The sequence below is a fragment of the Macrosteles quadrilineatus genome, unplaced genomic scaffold (genome assembly GCF_028750875.1).
Source record: "Macrosteles quadrilineatus isolate MER2022 unplaced genomic scaffold, UCM_ALF_1.0 Scaffold_1__1_contigs__length_201487025, whole genome shotgun sequence".
Lineage (NCBI taxonomy): Eukaryota > Metazoa > Arthropoda > Insecta > Hemiptera > Cicadellidae > Macrosteles > Macrosteles quadrilineatus.
The window spans coordinates 166,210,454-166,232,719 of record NW_026542594.1 but is presented as its reverse complement, the minus strand read 5'-3'; the positions used below and the strand labels follow the sequence as shown (position 1 = coordinate 166,232,719).

The 22,266-nt window shown below is 35.4% G+C and overlaps 1 protein-coding gene across 1 annotated transcript in view; it reads left to right on the top strand.

Annotated features, from left to right (window-relative positions):
- LOC129002384 (pyridine nucleotide-disulfide oxidoreductase domain-containing protein 2-like) overlaps positions 1-22,266 on the top strand; it is a 47,779-nt gene that overhangs the window by 9,987 nt on the left and 15,526 nt on the right. Inside the window, exons 4-6 of the mRNA XM_054430136.1 lie at positions 279-435; positions 1,781-1,949; positions 4,299-4,440. Coding sequence (XP_054286111.1) covers positions 279-435; positions 1,781-1,949; positions 4,299-4,440 — 468 coding nt within the window. The remainder of the gene's footprint in view (positions 1-278; positions 436-1,780; positions 1,950-4,298; positions 4,441-22,266) is intronic.

The following is a 22,266-nucleotide window of genomic DNA, read 5'->3' as shown; positions in this document are numbered from 1 at the left end:
CTAAAGCATGGTTTTCTCATCTCTTAATAGGTACTTTAGAGAGAGTCTTTTATTTTATTGATAGGTAATACAATAGGAGTCAGCAATATATGATATAAAACTAAAATTCTCATTACATCCAGACCAAAACAAGTACCGGTACCGGTACCTAAAAATTATCTTCAGCTAATTCATGGAGATTAAAAATGCATATGTTTGTATGTTTAATCTATACTGAAACATCAAATATTTGCAGGCAAAAAATAGCTTGAATTAAGAGTAGTTAATTATGCATTCAGATATTTCCAAAATATGAGGAGTTACTGGAGCGACTGGTTAAAGCACTCGAGCCTGTTATGGATGTTTCACCTCACAGCTTCATGGAAATGTTGGACAAACCTTCCATCTGGAATAGAGCTATATGTGCCTGGAGCAATCATGATTTGAAACTGCTTGGTATGTATACACACACATGTATAATGTTGGATCAGCATTCAATCTGGAGTAGAGTTACATGTTATATCAGGGGTGCCCAATGCCCATCCCCTCCCCCCCAAATTCTTTGTTTAACCCATGCTGGGAGGTCTGGGGATTAACCCATAGTTATAATGCAGGGGTTTGCTTTTTAAATTACCTTATGTTCACAGTCATATTATAATGCCTTTGTACACGTTTAATAGTCTAAAACTCAAACCCTAACTTAACTATCCTCTGACTTAACTCGCTGTTTAACACCTAACAGTGGACACCACAAGGTCCATTCTTTTAATCATGAAAAAATTCTTACAAGACAATTTTTCTAAGTACCTATATTAATCTTTATTTCCCTTATAGCAGTTACAAGCCTGTGTAGCTGAAATTACACAAGAGATGTAGAATTAACTCACAGTTGAATTGCATAGAAACAATTAAACAGAATTGCTCATAAACACACTTGCTTGTACAAAGGCTAGATGTAATATGTAAATGTGAGGTTCAAAGTTGCCAAGCATATCGAGTTATGTAAGCATTATATTTCATCAACAAGGGTTGTTCTCACAACAATAATGTTAGTTGCATACTGCTACACTGTAATTTGTTATAAGTGAACCCTTGTTGTGCCTGTACATGTGTTTCATCGAGTTATTTATTTAGCTTGTTATTTATTAGAGTCTTATTAATACCCTCTACACTTTAAACAGTTGAAAAACTTAACATGTTTTATTTTGTTTTCTTATCTATCGTAGTATATATTTCTACCTGGGCAGAGATGTATTTTACTCGTCTTATACTCCTTAAACCTTTCAGGGATAAATTAAATGAAGGAATGGAGCTAAATAATTTTTTGCCAAAATTTAAAAAGTGATTGTTTTGTATTTATTTTGCTTGAAATAATGCATTGATTATAAAAAGATCTTTCTTAGTGCTGAACTAATTTTTGTACTAAAGTTATAAAGAAAAACCAATTGTCTTTCATGCTGTAGGCCTAGTCATGTTTTGAGTTGTCTTTAAGGTATTTAAATTATTATATTTTGATGAAATCTATTGTAATTCATGCTATTTAATGATGAATAAAGATCTGATTTGATATCCAGGATGGTAATAATGAGAGTAGAGTATGGATTCTACTTTTGAGGGGGGGGGCTTACCTCTAATCTCGCCCCCCTCAATCTATAGCTGGATCCACCAATGATTAGTAAGTGATTAAAATTTTATGTGTAATCCGTACAAAAAATTCATCTAATTTAGAGGATGCTTAGTTAGAAAAGGGTTAATTTTTTTATCAATTGAGTAAAACAAAGGTAATTGATGCATTTTCCAGCGACTAACATACTCAAGCTAGGGAGGGACATGAGGCCTCTGTATGAGTTCATGACAGCCTCTCCTCACAGTATTCTAAGCCACTGGTTTGAATCTGAGCCACTTCGAGCCACCCTTGCTACAGATGCTCTCATTGGAACATCAGCCTGCACCACCACTCCTGGGGTAGGGTGAGTATTGCAGTTTTCAGTGTATTTTATTCTATAAAGTATCATAGTGGTGTTTCAATACCGAGTCTTAAGATTAAGACCCTCTGAATATGATCGGCTAAGTTTGGATGAGAATCAATATTTCAAATCACATAAACCTTTATATCTTATGACGAATCTCCCAAAATAATCACAATCACAGAAAATTATGCCTCTGTGGTAGCAACAAATGCTTGTGAATATTGATGCAATCGCAGAACATAATGGCAAAAACTGTTTTAAAAATCAATTATTTTTTAAGAATCATAAGTACTGGTAATTAAGCTGATGAATTTTCTATCCACACATTCTAAGGTACCGGTAACTATATTTTATCTTATCCATTTGGTTGGATTTGCGATTCATGATTTGGGAGTAGATTTTTTGCGAATTTCCATATAGGGAAGTAGATATTACCGTAGGTGGCACGGTAGGACCTAGACCCGAGACCGATTTACTTGTTCATTTTGATGTCCCCAGAGGCAAAAAACACTATTAATTAAAATTGATATATTATACATGCATATGTCCTAGAACGCGATAACTCGAGTAACTTGGTCCGTTTTTTTATGATATTTGGCTTGAAGGTTATATTGGGCTGGATAAACTTGAATGAGTTTGTGTACCATCAAGATGGGGTCATAGAAACAGGATATTATGGAGTTTTAAAATTTTCAAAAATTGGTTTTTTCAATTTTTTCCCCTAAAACATGAAAATTTGCAATCTTTATTACAGCCATCTTGTAGAGCTTTAGGGGAAAAAAATTGAGCTTTGAAGCGTTGTTGTAAAACTAAACGTTACTGATCTACATACCGAGCACATTTTCCAGGAACATAAAAACATCTAGAATTTCACAGTGAATGAATAATGCTAGCATATAACACAGGACACGTCATAACAGTAACGTAAAATTGTAGCATTGTAAAGACTTGAAAGCAGAGATTAATTGTATTCAAGAAAACAGCAGTGAGCAGACCCGATGAGACAGTTGTATTGTAGCAGCATCTCAACATCTCACTGACTCACTGAGACGCGCTGTCAGAGACGTAATGACTTCTCATTGTGCTGCTATTGCTCCAATGTAGCAACTTGCCTTTCACCTTTTCATGTCAACTTTTCCTTTTGTTAACCTACGGTACTTTTTTTCTGTTGTTTTTCATCAATAAAAACTCTGTTCTAGACCCTGGTGTGTTGAGATTGAATAAGTTATTAGTGTTTAAATGAAACCAAACTTGAATCATTCCATTTATAGAGTCGCAGTTTTTAATGATAGGTGATGTGAAAGAATATTGTTTCCTTTTCTATGAAATTTACTTACCCGTTCTATCAATTAGTTTTCCATCTGCTCACTATATGCGCTAATGTTTCTTTAACAAGTTTTTTAGTGCGTAAATCAGTGGGTTTCACAGTTATACTATGAAAGAATATAAATGTTTACTCCTAGTAAAAATAGGTACCTTAACTGCCAATTTTATTGCAAGAAAGTATGTTTATATTTGCTGGAACATTAATATTGTGTAGTGGCAATTGTGTTAATAACATAAGCGAGTAATCCTGTAATATGATTAATTAGCATAATCTATTGAGCATAATAGTTAATTAATTAATAGTTTAGTTGTCAATCAATTTGCCCTACATTGCATTCTAGATGAATGAATGATTCCTTAGAATATTTTTCTACCAAAATTAAGGGCAGACACTGATAAACTACCATAATAACAAATGTTTTGCAGTTAACACGTTTGCTACCGCAATATCACTAAATTTTTCATTCATATGGACCAGCGACGCACATATGTGATGGCCCGTTTCTATCCATAGACTGGTACGGTAACATTAAAATAGACTGACGTGGCATATTATTTACGTTGGTGTCCCAATGTTATTAAAAAGCTTATATTTTTGAAACAGTCTATTTGAAGGCCCTCATCAATTCTCTGCAGTGGTCTACAGGGATGTCTGTTGCATATGTCTGTCTCTTGGTCTGTAGTGGATATGATGATTAGGAACGTCATATGATAGTTGGCAAAACTGTTTTTTACTTTGCTGCATCACTGGCCTGTGGTCTGCATGTACTCTGAACCAAGGGACACCAGGTCTATGTGTAGTATTCAAATGTATACCTCAGTCCGTTGCAATGACCGTAATGTCGCATATGTGGCGATCGGTAGCGAAAGTGTTAATGGTATGATATAAAAAAACTGTATTGATAAAAAGTTTATACATTTTATTTTTAATGGGATGTAAAATGATATTTTTAAAAAACAGTTGTATAGTTTGAGAAATACAATGGATAACGTAAAGCACTACTAAAGTAAGAACTTGTTCAGGTATGTACTTCTCCATCATGTGATGGGAGGGGTAGATGGTGTGAGAGGAGCCTGGGCGTATCCAGAGGGAGGCATGGGAGCGGTTTCAAACTCTATTGCTAAGGCAGCACAGTGCCACGGGGCTGAAATTTACACCAACCAGGTGAATATCATCTATAAATCTTTATAAGAAAATATATCACCTTTAATGGTCTAATTTTCTGATTTTTAATATACATTTTAAAATGGATTTGAGCTATCTTTCTATATTATTAAAATAATTTTTTTTATTTTTGTGTGCAGCTTTTGATTTATAATATAAAAATATGTCCTTTGAATTTTGAAATAGTTAGGGGCTTTTGCCCCTACAATGGTCTAGTTGTGAGGTCTAGATCAGATATATAATGAAACAAAACTGAAAAAATATTATCTATATAGGCAAGCATGTTACTTTAAAACCTTTTTTCTCAGCTCGTGTGCATCGCAGGGAAAATCTATGCATACTGTTAGAAAGACATTTTCCTGTATTGTGCAGAATGCCTTTATAAAACTAAAAGAACAAAAAATTAATTTTAAATTTGAAAAAAAGTAGCCTGGGCCTTATGGGTTGCTGGTGACGAAATAACAACAGAGTATAAACAGAAAATCAAAACAAATGAAATAAATTCCAATCACATGTTTTATTTACAGTGTGGGGTGAAAATAGAGAAGTGTGCACATCAAATAACTTTGGTTGAGTCATCGACCACTGGACGACCTCTAGTTAACTTTAAAACATAGGTGCAATAAGTATTATCTTCTTGTACCTTTGTAAAGGTCAATACCCTCACCAACTAATGTAGCAGAAGAATGAGGATGAGACGCTTGATGTAAGCCACTCAGGGCGGATAAAGCAGCAATATCAATGTTCACTGAGCTCCAAGCCTAGATTACCGCCACATCTCTGATCTGGATTACATTAAGCCTGCAGTTTGTTACGTCTCAGACTCAGGTCCGGTCTTATCTCCCTCCGCTACCGACCCCCTGAACCCCCTGAGCTGATTTATGATGAACGTGTTTTGTCCTGTGATTTAATTATCTTCTGAGCCAATACATCCTGAACCAACTATTTTTTCAGCAAATGATATCAAAATCCAACCTTAGTTCAAATTTTTTTAACAATGTCTCAGGGAAATAATATTAGTTTTTATACTAAGTATGTTTTTATATTAAGGTTTGTTACTAATTTTTGTTTTATTTTGGCACGAAATTGAAACAAAATTAAAGAAAAATGTAAAATTCAGTAATTGTGTTAATTCAAACAACTATTAAAAGGAGTAACCACACGTCAACACGAAGATTTGATTATATTTGACTATGCGGACCTTTTGACAATGCAACATATTTATAAATTTCACATCAAAATTTATAAATAATTGGTTAGTCATTGATTTACTGAGGTAACAAAAAACTAAACAAAATTACCCTCAACAGACTGCAACCCAACATAAATGTAAAGCATGAATACTCTCCTTGTATAATATATATATAAAATAAAATTGACAATTCACTTTTTAAAACTTACAATTCTAACCAACCTATTATGAATAAAACTCTTTCAAACAAACTGGGATAATGTTTAATTAGAAAGAGAATAAAACCACCTATAAAACCTTAGCGGCCGTAAAGAGGGCTATTTGCTGAGCAAAGCTTTAGGGACGAATTAACACTTAAGCCGTTTATGTCACTTGAATGCGACTGAAAACTTAGTTTTAACTTCAATTTTATGAAGTATAATTTAATTTTTTGAAACTATTTATAGTTGTTTTGTATATAGTGTGACAGTTGGTTTAATGGATTAACACCAAACAATGTGACTTATACAACATTTTCGTTGGTATTGGATTTTTAACAACAGGGCACAAAACTTCTACTATTTTGTGTGTTTTGTCCAAATTTGTATAGCACATTAATGATTAATTTCAAAATCATGATGCGTGAATGATTGATGATATAGTAAAATTCCTTGATAGACATTATGTAAAAGTAATTTTCTAAATCCATTTTACGATACAGTAAATGCGTTGTAGTACATAGCATGGAATCCACGACATGCAGTACATTTAATATAGTGAAATCTGTTGAGTCTAAATGAATTTCTGACACTTAACAATCCGTTGGCTAAGAATTTGGCCAACATCTTAAAGTCAGAAAATAGAATCTCCTGAGTTAAATGGAGAGAAAGTTTTAAAGAGCCTCTTTTCATCGTGGCTGGCTTCTAGTTTACTTTTACTTACGTGCTAATTATCAATTTATTTTATTTTGGACTAAAACAACATTTCATTATTTGAATACAACATGTCTTTATGTAAAATACAATTGATGTCTGTGTATTCTTTGTGGAAAATAAAACTGTCAAGTCGGTTCGGTTTGAACACTTTGTAAGTTATAATGCTGCTGGAAAAAAATCTGTAAAATTTAAATCGTGATAACATTACGTGTTTCCCCTTTATGGTGTGCTAAAAATCAGGTAAGCATTGTATATAAAGAAGTTGGCTATCATAAAGTCAGAAAATACCACGAGTTAAATGGAGAGAGAGTTTTATGCAGTCTCTGTTCATCACGGCTGGCTCCTAATTTTATTAAACTTAATTACAAATAATTTATTTACATTCTCATTTCATAATCAGACGCAACATTATTTGAATACAAAATCTATATAAATAAAATTAGAGTTTTGTCTGTACATTGCTTAGAATAATGAACTTTTTGGTTATTTTTACATTTCATAGGTCAGAGAAACCGAATCAAACCTTATCTCAATTTCTGTCTGTCTGTCTGTCTGTCTGTCTGTCTGTCTATCTGTCATTCTCTTGGTAACGCTAAAATACGCACTTTATTACAACTACTCCTCAATAACTATAGCACTGTCCCGCCTGAAACTTATTTTCCAAATACTATACATATATGAGATGGTTTTAGACGTATTTCATCGAATATGAGACAGTTAGATATTTAACAGTAAACCCTTGAAAATCAAGTTTTTGTCGATTTTTGACGTGGAATTTCTGGAAGAATGTTGCTTTGTTTACAACTAATCATATGCACATGGTTTTAATTGAAATACAATCTTAATTTTGACATTGGCATACAGCTGTGATTAGAAAACGTTAGCCTATTTGAACTCAAGGTTAACCATAGCCTTATCGATTCACACAACTTAAAAACCATACGAAATGTATACTATATTATATAACTGAACACCAGTTCTGCTAATTATAAAGTTCTGCTAATTATAACAATGGGTTTTGTACATTTCATCCATTACCGTACAAATAATTAAAATAATAATACATTAATTGGTTAGAAGTAAATTTAATTCAAATTACAGATTCAATACAAAGTATTCAATATAAAAGTTAAACATTTTAGATAACAAAATTACGATCAGCTGATTGTTATTCTTTAATATCTGTGCGCTACTAACCAGCAAACAAACTTGACCAGTTTATTATTGTTCATTACTCTTTACACCAAAATAAAAGTTATAATAGTTAATAATGTCCTAAATTATTTCACGTTTATAAATAAAAGAAAATCTACTCTTCTTTTAATTTATTTTTTTTTGAGGTAATGTTTTTAAAAAAGTTCATATTCCCATATGAATTTGCATCAATCAGATGTTTCATACTGTACAGTAGAGATATTCGTTGACATAGTGTCAAACACAAATTAAATTTGTTTACAACTAAACATATGGACAATATTTTTGTTGCTTTAGTTGAGAGGTTACAAGTTAATCTTTAATACATTATTTGTTGAAATATTTTCTATTGTTTCTAAATAAATATGTCCTGAAGAGTATGCCTCGCAAGAGAAAAAGCAATTTGGGTAGAAAAACAAATAATGCCAAGAGACAAAAATTGTGTGTATCCACGGAATCAGTTGATTATGATGATTCGGACTCTGATGATGGTGTACATAGCAATAATGAGTCGACAATTTTAAGTTCCGTTGTGGTTGAAGATTATGCACGACCTTCAACCAGTCGAGAGCGTGTCGCCCTATTTAGGTCTCAGCAGAATGAAAAAGAACGTGAAAGCAGGCGAGACACTGAACGTTTAAGATTTAGCCAAAGAATACAAAATGAGACGGAAGAGGAGCGAGAAGCTCGACGGAACAGGGACCGAATACGGCACGTCCAGAGAAAAGAAAATGAGACAGAAGAGGAGCGAGATGCACGTCGGTGCAGCAACCGAATACAGCAAGTTCAGAAGAGGGGAAACGAGACAGAGGTTGAGCGAGAAGCACGTCGGAACAGTGACCGAATACTACACGTTCGGGGGAGGGAAAACGAAACAGAGGAGGAGCAAGAAGCACGTCGGGAGAGTGACCGAATACTACATGTTCAGAGGAGGGAAAACGAGACAGATGAGAAGCGAGAAGCACGTCGGAACAGTGACCGAATAATACACGTAAGGAAGAGGGAAAATGAAACAGAGGAGGAGCAAGAAGCACGTCGGGAGAGTGACCGAAAACTACATGTTCAGAGGAGGGAAAACGAGACAGATGAGGAGCGAGAAGCACGTCGGAACAGTGACCGAATACGACACGTACGGAAGAGGGAAAACGAAACAGAGGAGGAGCAAGAAGCACGTCGGAACAATGACCGAATATTACACGTCCAGAGAAGGGAAAACGAAACAGAGGAGGAGCAAGAAGCACGTCGGGAGAGTGACCGAATACTACATGTTCAAAGGAGGGAAAACGAGACAGTAGAGGAGGGAGGAGCACGTCGAAACAGTGACCGAATCCTACACGTTCGCAGGAGGGAAAATGAAACAAGAGAAGAGAGAGAAAGTAGGCAAGAACGAGATAGAGTTCGGCAAAACCAACGTAGGAATAATGAAACTCCTGAAGAGCGGGAAGCTAGACATATAATCGACAATGATAGGTACCGTCGCACTGTTGAAGAGCAAACTCTACTTTTGCATGACGAGGCGACCCGAGTGGAGGAACTTCGAGCAAGCCAGGACATTGCTGACAGAAATGCCCGTGTTGCCGCTGATTCTGAAAGACATAGGGTGAACAGAGTCGTTGAGAGCGACGCAGAAAGACAAACTAGGATCGCGCGGGAAAGAACTCGGCATGTCGAAAGAAATTTAACAGAATGGCGAGACACACACAACAGTGGATTCCAATATGATCCTTTTACACGTTACAGTGAAGCTGCCAATATTGGAGATTTTGATAAAGTTTGTAGGTTTTGTCACGCTTTGAGTTGGTCAAAGGAACCACGTGGAATATGTTGTGCTTCTGGTAAAGTGTCCATACCGTCTATTTTGGAAGCACCTGAGCCGCTACGTACATGGATATCGGACGAATCACCTCAATCGCGAAATTTTCTTAGACATATCAGGGCCTACAATAGTGCGTTCCAAATGACTTCTTTTGGAGGTAATGAAATCCGTGAAGGACCATATATGCCTACATTTAAGGTTCAAGGACAAGTGTACCATTTGATCGGCTCTCTTTTGCCACCCCCTGGACTTCCGCCGTCTTACCTTCAGATTTACTTTGTTGGGGATGACCAAGTCCAGCTTCAAAGAAGGCAAAGTTTATTTCAAGACCTTGATCATGACATGTTGGCCGCTTTGCAAAACATGCTTCAGAATAATAACGCCTACTTGCTCAGCTTCAAAACTACTTTAGAAACATTTCCTGTAGATTCACCTGATTTCAAAATTGTTATTAGAGCCGACAGACGCCCTGCAGGGGACCACCGAGGTAGATACAATGAACCAACAGTCAATGAGGTTGCTATTTTGATGATTGGGGATCCAAGTGACCATCGAGACATCATTTTAAATTCAAGAGAACAGGGTTTGAAACGAATATATGAAACCCACCGATCTTATGATGCCCTACAATATCCCCTTATGTTTTGTAGAGGCGAAGATGGATATAGTTTCAATTTATATCATGTAAACCCGGTTACTAAACAACCAACCACAAAGAAAACTAGCTCACGAGAGTTTTACGCCTATCGCATTATGGTTAGAGAAGGTGAAGCAAATCACATTCATAAATTCAAACAGCTTTTGAACCAGTACTTGGTGGACATGTACGCTAAAGTTGAGAGTGAAAGGCTGCTGTATCTTCGTACGCACCAAAAGGAACTGAGAGCAGAGAATTACATACACCTTCAAGACGCTTTAAGACGAGACGACAACGTAGAAGAAATGGGGCAAAAGATAATTTTACCTGCCACCTTCACTGGAGGTCCTAGATATATGCATTCTCGCACACAGGACGCCTTTTGCTATGTTCGGAAGTTTGGTCGTCCAGAACTTTTCATAACAATGACAACAAATCCAAAATGGATAGAAATCACGAGTGTAATTGGAGAAAGGCAGTCTGCTCACGACCGGTATGATGTGGTATCACGAGTTTTTCATTTGAAGCTTAACTGTATGATTGCTGTTCTTATGAAAGGCCAGATTTATGGCTCAGTTCGCTGCTACATGTACTCTGTTGAATGGCAGAAACGTGGTCTTCCACACGCTCATATCCTGATTTGGCTTGAAGAATCCATTCCTCCAAATAGAATAGATCAAGTCATTTCTGCAGAGCTTCCAAATCCTGAAACTGATCCTGAACTTGCAGATATAGTCAAGACTCACATGCTGCACGGACCATGCGGAGCTTTTAATGTGCGACAGCGCAAGCTTCCCTGTATGAAGGATGGTCACTGTAGCAAAAGATACCCTAGACCATTTGTCAATGAAACGGCAACAGGAGACAATGGATACCCAACATACAGAAGGCGCTCCCCAGATGATGGAGGCCATCATGTCCTAATCAGAGTAGGTAACGATGAAATCCCTATGGACAACCGATGGGTAGTACCTTACTCGCCTGTATTGTCCCGAACATTTCTAACACATGTTAACGTTGAGTACTGTAGCAGTGTAAAATCTATAAAGTACATCTGCAAGTACATAAACAAGGGCAGTGACCAGGCCACATTTGCAGTAAGTAATGACACAGACGAAATTAAAATGTACCAAAGTGGTCGGTATATATGCACATCTGAGGCGGTATGGAGAATTTTATCATTTCCTATACATGAGAGGTTTCCCGCTGTGTTGCATTTAGAGGTCCACCTTCCAAATGAGCAAAGAGTATATTTCCAGCCAGGCAATGTTCGGGAAAGAATGGACCAAAGTACAACTCTTTTGGCCTTCTTCAATCTCTGCCAGACGGACGCCTTTTCAAGAACCCTCCTCTACAACGAGTTGCCCTATTATTACACATACTCTAAACAAAGAGGTTGGTCCAGGAGGCGGAGAGGACAACCAGTACCAGGACATCCTGACGTGAGACAAGATCCGTGCATCGGTAGGGTGTACACTGTCCATCCAAGCTGCAGTGAGCGTTACCATCTCCGACTCCTCCTACACACTGTTCGAGGTCCAACATCTTTTGAGGATCTCAAGACTGTTGATGGTGTGCTCCATCCAAATTTCCAATCCGCATGCCGTGCCCTTGGTTTACTAGAGGATGATGCGTGCTGGGAGGGCACTCTTGCAGAAGCTGCTGTTTCTGACAGTCCCACCAAGTTGAGGGATCTCTTCAGTGTCTTATTAGTATTTTGCAATGTGAGCAACCCTCTTGAGCTCTGGATCAGATTCAGAGATTCCCTCTCAGAGGACTTTTTGAGATCTGCACATCAAGTCGACATTAACACCACCTTTGAAAACAATCCTATCATATATGACCAGTGCCTAGCAAGCATTCAAGAGACAATCACTCGCATGGGAGGACTTGGGCTCGAAAGCTACAACTTACCAGTACCAGCCATAGATGTCAATCAGTTAAACCATGATTATATCAGAGAGACAAGTTACGACCATCCCGAACTCATTAGGTTTATTGAACAGTGTACGCCAACTCTCAACGAGGAGCAGCGCCAAGTGTATGAGCAAGTTTTGACGAGCATAAATGGACAAAGAAACAAGATGTTTTTTCTTGATGCTCCTGGAGGTACTGGAAAGACCTACCTCATAAAGCTGATTCTCGCAAAGGTTAGATCAAACAGTAAGATTGCTCTTGCTGTGGCCTCTTCTGGCATTGCAGCAACCCTTCTGCCAGGTGGAAGAACTGCCCATTCCATGTTCAAAATCCCAATAAATGTAGAGCATATGGACATCCCGATTTGTTCTATATCGAAGAGCGCTCCCATGGCACGAGTTCTACAAGCAGCCTCCTTAATAGTCTGGGACGAGTGTACGATGTCCAATAAACTGACAATCGAGGCCCTCGACAGAACACTCAAAGATATGAGGAACAGTAATAAGATCATGGGTGGAGTGACGGTATTGTTCTCTGGTGACTTCCGCCAAACTCTGCCAGTTGTAGTGAGAGGCACAAGGGCGGATGAAATTAACGCCTCTATGAAAAGATCTACCCTATGGCCAATAATGAACAAACTGGCGTTAACAAAGAACATGCGGGCCAATATTGGAAATGAGGTGGAAGAATTCTCCAATGTTCTGTTAAAGTTGGGAGATGGAAAGCTGGGTAACGTTGATGGAACTATCGATATACCACCTTCTCTTGGTGTTATTGTTCAAACCCAAGATGAACTCATCGAGAAAGTCTATCCAGGAATTGAAGACCTCCCAAACAAGAGCAGTGCCTGGTTATGCAATAGGGCTATTCTCACTCCAAAAAATGAAGTTTCAACAAAGATAAATAAGAAAGTGATGTCCCTATTCCTAAGCGAGGACAAGACATATTTGTCGGTGAACACAGTTCTAAGAAATGATGACGCAGTGCACTACCCGGCAGAGTTTCTTGACTCGGTGACAGCACCTGGACTACCCGCCCACGAACTTAATCTTAAAATTGGTATTCCCGTTATGCTTCTAAGAAATTTAAACCCTCCTAAATTATGCAATGGGACTCGGCTTCGAATTCGAAGTCTCCAGCGAAATGTCATAGAAGCCGAAATTCTAACAGGCTGTGGTGCGGGAGAAGTGGTGTTTGTCCCCCGGATCCCCCTCATCCCAAGCAACTATCCCTTTGAGTTTAAGCGCCTGCAATTTCCCTTAAATCCATGTTTTTCCATGACGATCAACAAATCGCAAGGTCAGACACTGTCAACAGCAGGGATTGAACTAGGTGACGCGCAATGTTTTTCACACGGACAGCTGTACGTGGCGTGCAGCCGAGTGCGATCGCCAACCAACCTTTACATACATGCCCCAGGCGGTCGAACCACTAATATAGTATATGAAGAGGCATTAAGTTAGGCAACCTTTTAATTTTTTGTGTTTTTTGTTTTTCTTCACTATTTAATATTTATTTTCAATGTATGTCATTTGTTGTTTTTGAAATTTTGATATTGTAATTTCGCTGTGACAAATGTTAAGCGCTTCAACTCTGCTATCTTTGCCAACTTTGTTATTTAAAACTTTCGAATATTTTTTAAGATTTAAGTTTTTTAATGTATTTTTATGTACTAAATTATGTTAAAATAAATTAATCATTGTTATTACAAAAAGTTTGTAACCTTATTCTTGAATAAACCCGTACGAAGAACGGGTACTCACAGCTAGTCAATAAATAAAGTAAGAAACTCAGACCCCTTTTAAGTTTGAGTTTATTTTTTATTATATATTTATAATACTCGAGTTTGAATTATAGAGGTCAGATAAATAACATTCGAATTATGGAGGTCCCAGTTTTAAGTGAAAAGAGTTTGAGAGAACGGAGACTAATGGACACATCGTGGGAACATCAAGAATAGCGTCAGTTCATGTTTGAACAGGCGTATTTTTGTTCTAAATTCGAATTACAGAGGCTTACGGTAATGCAGTTCGAATTGTAGAGGTTAACTCCAAATTTTGAAGGTAACAATTTGAATTATGGGAATACAATTCGAATTGTAGAGGCTCAAGTATGTGCAAATTCAAATTGTAGAGGCTACATTAAGAGTAAAAATCACTTCGAATTATCGGTATATTATTTTTTTTGCATTTTAGAGGTTTTCAGAGGGGAACAGACAAACATTTCTAATTATAGAGGTTTTCGAATTATCGAGGTTCGAATTAGCGAGGTTAACTATAGGTTATATCTAACTTTTATGTTTGTACATAGCAAACCTAATTAACACCTAAACTATCAATTTTGCTAGTGATTTTAACCCTACAATGCAATGACAATATTGTATCAAAATTATGAAAATAATTTATTTACAGGAACTACAAAAACCTAATGATACAATAAATAATATTTTTATATATTTAAGTTTCATATATTTAAATAACTTTGTCAATATATTATGCTATTAAATCATTTATACGCGACACAACAGATCACAATCCTATGTTGTTGTAACCTGGAATGATTGTACGAATCATTGGCCTATGAAACATAATGACAGTAGTTTTTGCTGCATGTCAGGAACACTAAGGCAAGGTCACACCTCAGGCGTAAGGTTACTGTTTGGCAGATCAATTAGTAACAATGATTGTGTTTCGAGATCCGGCTCTGCTCTATAACTCACCGTCTGTATTTCAGATGCACTAAGGTTTAGCTCTCCTCAGGCACGAGAATATTGATTGTAATACACCTAGACTAAATAGACAATTGTATCACTATAATCAACAAGGGAGAAATTTAGGTGCTTATTATTTTCGTATTAGTTTTGAAGGTCTTTTGTGAGGTCACTGAAAAAGAAATAGAGCTACTGTCTTACTAGTAAATTTGGGCTCATAGAGAATAATAGAACAAGAGAATAATTAACATGGAAGTATCATGAGTACACACTTGCACACAATGCATTTTACAATCACGTAAATTTAAGTGCGATTTCCATTTACATACAATACAATTAATTTAAACAAAAAAGTAAATTAAAAATATATAAATAGACATACCATGCATATGACAATACAGATGAACGTATGCCAAAATAACGCCATTATAGGCAGATATTGAGTTGAGTGGTTTACTGATAAGAGCGGTTGTTGTGGTGATAAGAGACAGTCTGCGGGAGACAGCTGACAAATGTGGTGCTCTCCCTTGTCTCTCACTGCTGGTCGTTAACATCACTAAGTGGTAAATAACATTACAATAGAATAAAACACCTTGATGGAGAAATTCACGTACTGTAAATATACTTTTGGAAGGGGCTTCTGTGGACTTTCCGCAAAATGTTTCAAGTACATTGTGCGTAAACCATAGCAATTTATAAACGTTTATGTTCTATTATATTTTAGTGAAGAGTCAACCAAATTGGACATTTATCTCTTAGGAAAAAGTATACAATTAAATCACAACTTCGGTTTTTATTGGTATTAATGTGTTTTTGCTCATACAGAAAAACGTCATCTCTACCTCCGTGTGGCACATCACGGCGCAAGGGAGGTAGAGTCCCAAAAAATGGGGTTATAAATTAGTTTAGTTGGGCAGGTTATTGTATGGTTGACTATTTTCCTGTAAATTAAAGCAAATACATCACGATCACAATGATATAGAAAAGAGTTAATAAAGGTAAACTGTTTTTGATTTGAGTTTTTTATTGTACTAGGGAATATATTCGCTTTCAACGTACAATCTTTTATTGTGATGGTTCCGTTATTAAACAAAATGCCTAAGTTTATTTGTAATGTATGTATAATGTGATACATATAACAAAATTCACACTATTTCATTACGATAAAAATCCATCGGTTTTAGACAATCTTTAATGTTTTAGATTGAATAAAATAGAAAATTTATAAAAAAATCTACGAAGAAATCGAAAAACAAATACAGTACATTCATTTTTGGTTTTTGTAAACATTTAAAATAAATATTGATAAAGGGTAAATGGTTTTGTGCAACACATATAAAACTCATTGACCACGATCGGCAGTTGATTAAATAAAGATAAAATGGTTTGTTTCAGATATAGGCCTAGTTTGATGACAAACAATTTGCATAACTGCAAGCATCTCTCGTTCAAAGCAAACCGCGATTTATTCATTTAAACCAAAAATTTTTGTATTTTACACATATAGATTCTTAAAATCCGGCTATATTTTTACTGCTTATTTGATGATCAAGGTTAATGTAACTATTGAATAAAAATCCATACTATTACACCTAGATCCAGGTATAAAGATAGATAAGATATGTACTAAAGACATTTCCGTTATTGACAAATTCTTTTAATTGATTTGTCATGTAATAGATCATAGATGTAGTACAGAGATATTTCCTTGTCATCCATAAATTCTGTCAATCGTGATGAATTTATTGTCTTCCGTCATCAGTTGTTCTAACTCTGCTGATTACGGACTCCACAATCAATCAGTTGGTAATCCGATTCTAAACATCAAGAGCACAAACGATAAATCTGAGCTTAGTTTGTACTTTATACTTTTGGCATGTCATTTATAATGGATGGGCCTATATGGTCACGGTATTATGATGGACTGCGCGGTAGTGTTAAGAAATAGTAGCACTTTACTATAGTTGTATGGTACATACTATAGGATACTAAAATGAAGACTTCAGGCACGCCACAAGTTAGTTTATTGCACTTGGCTGTAAACTGACTACTATCTTTAATTAATATGGTTATACTTCATTTATGAATTAGATATACCAAAAAGTAGGTTTAAGCAAAATAGTACTATTATTCAAGATTTTTAAACAATACTCAAGGCTATTGAAAGTCATAAGTCTTGGATTGAATAAACTTTTTAACTTAATCGTCGTAATGTAAAAGCCGGCGTGTATATTTACCGATGAAACTATGATAAACGGTAAAAAGAAGTATTGACGAAGTCCATAGAGTTGTTATCTACGAGTCGATATACGGTATCACTATTAAATATCGGTAGCTTTAGGAAGTATGGTAGGTGACTCTGCGCCTCATAAATAAAATTTGGTACAAACAATGTTTTAACGACCCTCACTATCCAATAAACGGACATCGAAAGACAATAGTACTGAACATGAACTATATATAAATATTCAACTGAATGTGAAAATAACATCTAAGAGCAAAGTTAATAATACTGTTCGATTAAGTAAATAATTAATGTGTTTTATAGATCCAGTTACAGCATTCGTATTTTATGGCCAAGAATCATTGTAGTCTTAAAAATAAATTTGTTTAGCATGAGCTGAAATGCTCGTCGATACCATTACGCAATCTCGCCAACACATCCTTTTACTCACTTATTCACATTGAGTCTAGAGATATCATTAAAGCGGTCATTAACCGCTGAATTGGCCGTTCATTTGAGCTAACTGTAAAACGACTTTTGGCGCAGGGACAAACAGAACATAAAAATGCATTGGGTTGAGGAGATAAGACCCTTTCTCACGAACACCTTGACCATGTTTTTGTTGTTGAGCAGAATGTTTTCCTGATTAAGAATTTTAACATGGAACCCTAATTTCGCATCTAAGGGGATTACATAAAAATATTGATTGAAGATGTGATTTCTATTGATACTTATTCATATTCTTATTGTTAGACCTTCGTCTATGAACTAGGAAAACAAATATAACATAACAATATTGTACAAATACAACAATACTATGGAATAGGAGGAGAAAGTAAATATCTGTTTACGTATTCTGATGCGTGTACGTATAAATATGTTAAGGGATACTTACTTGATCATATCCCAATGTTTAAATGTGCAAGAAAAGGTTCTTGAGTCGACTACGAAATTGCATCAATGTGCTTTGTTATTTTGGTCTTCAAAGAACAGACCAATCCATAGTAAAAAATACATTGCATAAAATACTATAATTTCTTGTGTATAAAATACTATAATTTCTTGTGTATAAAATACTATAATTTATTGTGTATAAAATGTTATAACCGTTAGTATAGTTTCCTATACTAGGTAGACATGGCAAAGGTTGGACTTGCAATAAATTTAAGCCTCAAATAAGAGCAAAATTAGATTATGTCATAAGTAAGATACAAATTTATATAATTGTGACACTTATCATGGGTGATTTGAATAGGTAATGTTTTTCTAAATAGTTAGTACGGTATTGCCGACTAACGAAATACACAATGCTGTACAGTTTACTAAGCATGTTATCTATTTACTCTGGAGGAAGAAGGATCAGTAAGCCATTCAGACTGATCTCGTCACTCATAAAAACCAAGAGGAAGGCCAGAGAACTAAACTAATCTAACTAATCTGAGAAATGCCAGAGAACGAAACTAAGCTTGTAAACACCAAAACACAGTTTATATGAGGACTATGAAAAAAACTTGTTCAAGTTTCATGAGCTTCTTGGTTGTATACAGTTGCATATTTAACAAATAGTAGAATACAAAAAAAAAAACAATTTTTCTTCAGCATGGTAATCTTGAACTGGAAATGATAGCCAATAGTTTAGTAGGAGTTTCATTAATCTTTTCCACAATTTTATCCCAATTTTCAAAATAGTCCAGTCAATGATGATTATTAGCCAAGTGAACTCATTCATTATTGTACTTTGAAACTAATCCATCGTCATAGCACTATCGGATGGCAATTACGGCTGCAGGAAATGACAACTGAGCCAAGTTAAACGCTCGTTTCCCTCACCAAGGTGGGAGTTACACATGCAAATGTACCTGGGTGTGCCACTGAGCTGATCACTTAATAATCCACCACAATTACATAACAATTACTATCAATATGATAATGTATTTTGATGTACGAACTTGCATTTTAATAGCGTACATTTTTAAGTGTACCAATATTAACAATGAATATTATTCTTATTTTTTATGATTTTGTGAAGTTTTAAAATAAAATGAAATCTAATTGTTTGGTTTATGTCAACGTGGGGGCTTATCTAGTGGTAGTGTGTAGAAATTTGGCCCTCAGAGGTCCCAGGTTCTAAAGGCCTTAAGCTATAATGCCGCAGTCCTCTAACCTCATTAAATAAAATAAAAAAATACTTCCGGGATAGAGCCTAACTTTGTTAAGTAAAGATGGACATAAAATATTAATCCCAGGTTTATTGAGACGAGCTATAGCTCTCTAGACAATACTAAAAGAGCGAAACAAACCAAGCGTCGACATTATTTTTCTTAGTCGAAGTACAGACACATGACGTTTATATTTTTTCTCTTATATGTAATCCGATATTTAGACTTGAATATAAATGATATACTTACATTATGACTGATTTTATATATTTAATTGCAGCTAACCATCGTAAAATAAAAGGAAATAAATCATCAAATAAATAGATGTACAGGTAGTTTTAAATATTTAAGCTGTTACTAATTAATTCCTAATAATTTATATCAAAAATTTTTTAGACCAATATTTAATACATTGGTGTGTAATAAAGCGGGTAAGTCCCCGACAACTGACGGGCAAAACATGCATCGATAAAACACAAAAGTACTGTAGCTAGACGATTCGATTTCAACCATTTTCCAATTACACAACACCAAAGCTAACACTAGTGTTGGATAAAACACACCCAATCAGTTGAAAGCCTCACTGTGAAACGGATAAGAAGATTAGTGGCGGAGACAATAACGAATTTGTGACATGAAATAAATTTAGATGGCAAACACAGAGCTTAGCGAGTGTGTGCAGAATATCAATAACGGCTTAGACTGGCCTTCATGCATCCCGATACACGTCGCAAATTTTAAATGGTTTCAGCAAACAAATTGAAATCCCTTAACACAGCTTGGATTTACTCTCTCCGGGTTGTGATAAAAAAGAAAATATATATTATCTATATATTTATAAAAGACAAAATACCACTGACTGACAGATAATCTCTATATTCACAAAATATACGACCTAGATTTATAAAATGTTGTATAGGGGGTCCCTGTATGGCGTAGATGTGCAATAAGACGGGTTTTTACAAGGCCTGAAATTTAAGTTGGGTTTAAGAGGGGCTATTTCTGGTGAAATTCGACCATGTAAGCATTTATATTTTGGTCTGTATAAGCTGATCAAATGCTTAGAAATCAGATGGAAAATCGTTTGAGCGGAATCAAATTATTTACAATTAATGTACTTAAAGCCATATTCGGACACAAACGGGTTTCAAGTGAAATCAGGAGTGAAATCGGTGAAAATTGACTTTATCTTCATGTTTGCGCCTCAGAACAAGGCAGTATTGTTCATGATAAAAATACATAAATTGTAAAAAAACTGTTAAAAAAATATCGTGCAATTGCTTAAAGTACGCAATAAATTACATTCTAGGAGTTGTTGCTAATGCTTATTATATTAGACTACCTCCAAAATACTTGCCATATAAAACCCACAATCTAAAATAATTTAGATTTTCTATTCCAAAAATGTATTTTACTTAATTCTCTACGTTAATTTTTTCTACCTTTTTAATTTTACTGTTACTATTTACCCATCAGTTGTAAAAAGGGGTAACTTTCATTAAAAGTTAAAGGGATAAATTATAGCAAACCTGTGCACTCAGCCAATTTTTTGTTTATGTCAAAATAAATCATTTTATTTATTTACCTTCGCAATGATGTGTTGCGTCCTATTCCAACAGTCTCTTAAAAAACTATTTCTAGTTTTTATTACTCCTATTAGCCTAGGAGTAATAAATCACAAAGCTATGTCGAGTGAAGCTGACGGACATTGTCAATACGTATGTAGTGGCAACACTTGTTGGGAGATAACTAAAAAAATGAGAGGATTTAGAAGACAGAAAAGTATCTCTTCCCGAGGAAGTAAACAGTTAGAAGATGTTTGACTTCCTAGAAATTTCATCAAAGTTAAGTGTTCTCGGTTTGAGTGGATTAATAAGTATCAGCCTACAATCCACGGTATTTTCTTCAACGAGGCCCGCAATTTCAGAACTAGGGTTGAATCTGAGTTGCAAAGTGACCAATTGCAATAACTTACCCATATTTATGAGTTTTGTTCAGTTATCCTTTTTAGCTAATATCCCAAATATGGTGAATAAGCTATTACCGTAAGTCTCATGGTAATATCCTGGCCTGGGACTAATTTACTTTCACGATTTGATGTCTCAAGAGATTCTGAAACACCATAGCTTAAATTCGTACACAGGGTGAATTACGTAAGGTATCCGCTAATTGATTTCAGACAAAACCCGTTGGCCCAACTTTGATGAAATAGAAAGATTCCCTACCGGACTACCCTAGAGAATAACTTGAAAAATCATTCCTTGGTTAAAGGTCAACTAAAAATCCCATTTAACACTATACTGATAGCAATTTAATATCAATGTTGAAATGGGGAGAATCATACCGGATTTTTAATACAAATTGTCACTTAGTGTAATATATGTATATGTTTTTGTTTTATTTTTTAACTAGCAGAGTACCCGTCCTTCGTACGGGGTTGGAATATAAGTATAAAACGCTTATTGCAGTTATACTCAAGCTTTGCGTTTGCAATAAGGGAGGACACAGTTTGATAAAATTTACTTTTTTAAATTTACAGTATTCTATAGTAACACATCTACCATAGCCATAATGTTCTACCACTTTGCCTAAACAATAGAGAAAAATAAATTATCAACAATTCGCAAAATATCACAAATTATTCATGAAATGAAAAACTTAAACTTAACTTTAAACAATCCTACTTTGACAGTTCTCATTGCGAATCACGCTTAGTTCAAATTAGCTGTTTTCATATAAGCAAACAAAATATAGTGCTGCACCCTGTTGGTAAATCTTATAACTTTTTAATGCTTTTCCATATCATAGAACCAACTTTTTTAGTTGAAACAGCTGACTAAATTCTTTAATTCCCTTTAAATATGAATACTCATTAGGTTAACATGGGGAATTACAGAGCTACTGGGGCGGAGCCCGAAAGGATTTTTGAGATAAGAATATGCCTATATGTTAATCGGGAATGTAAGCTATCATCATGCCAAATTTCAGCCCAATCCGTCCAGTGGTTTATGCGTGATTGAACTTCAAACACACAAACAAACAAACACACAAACTTTCACATTT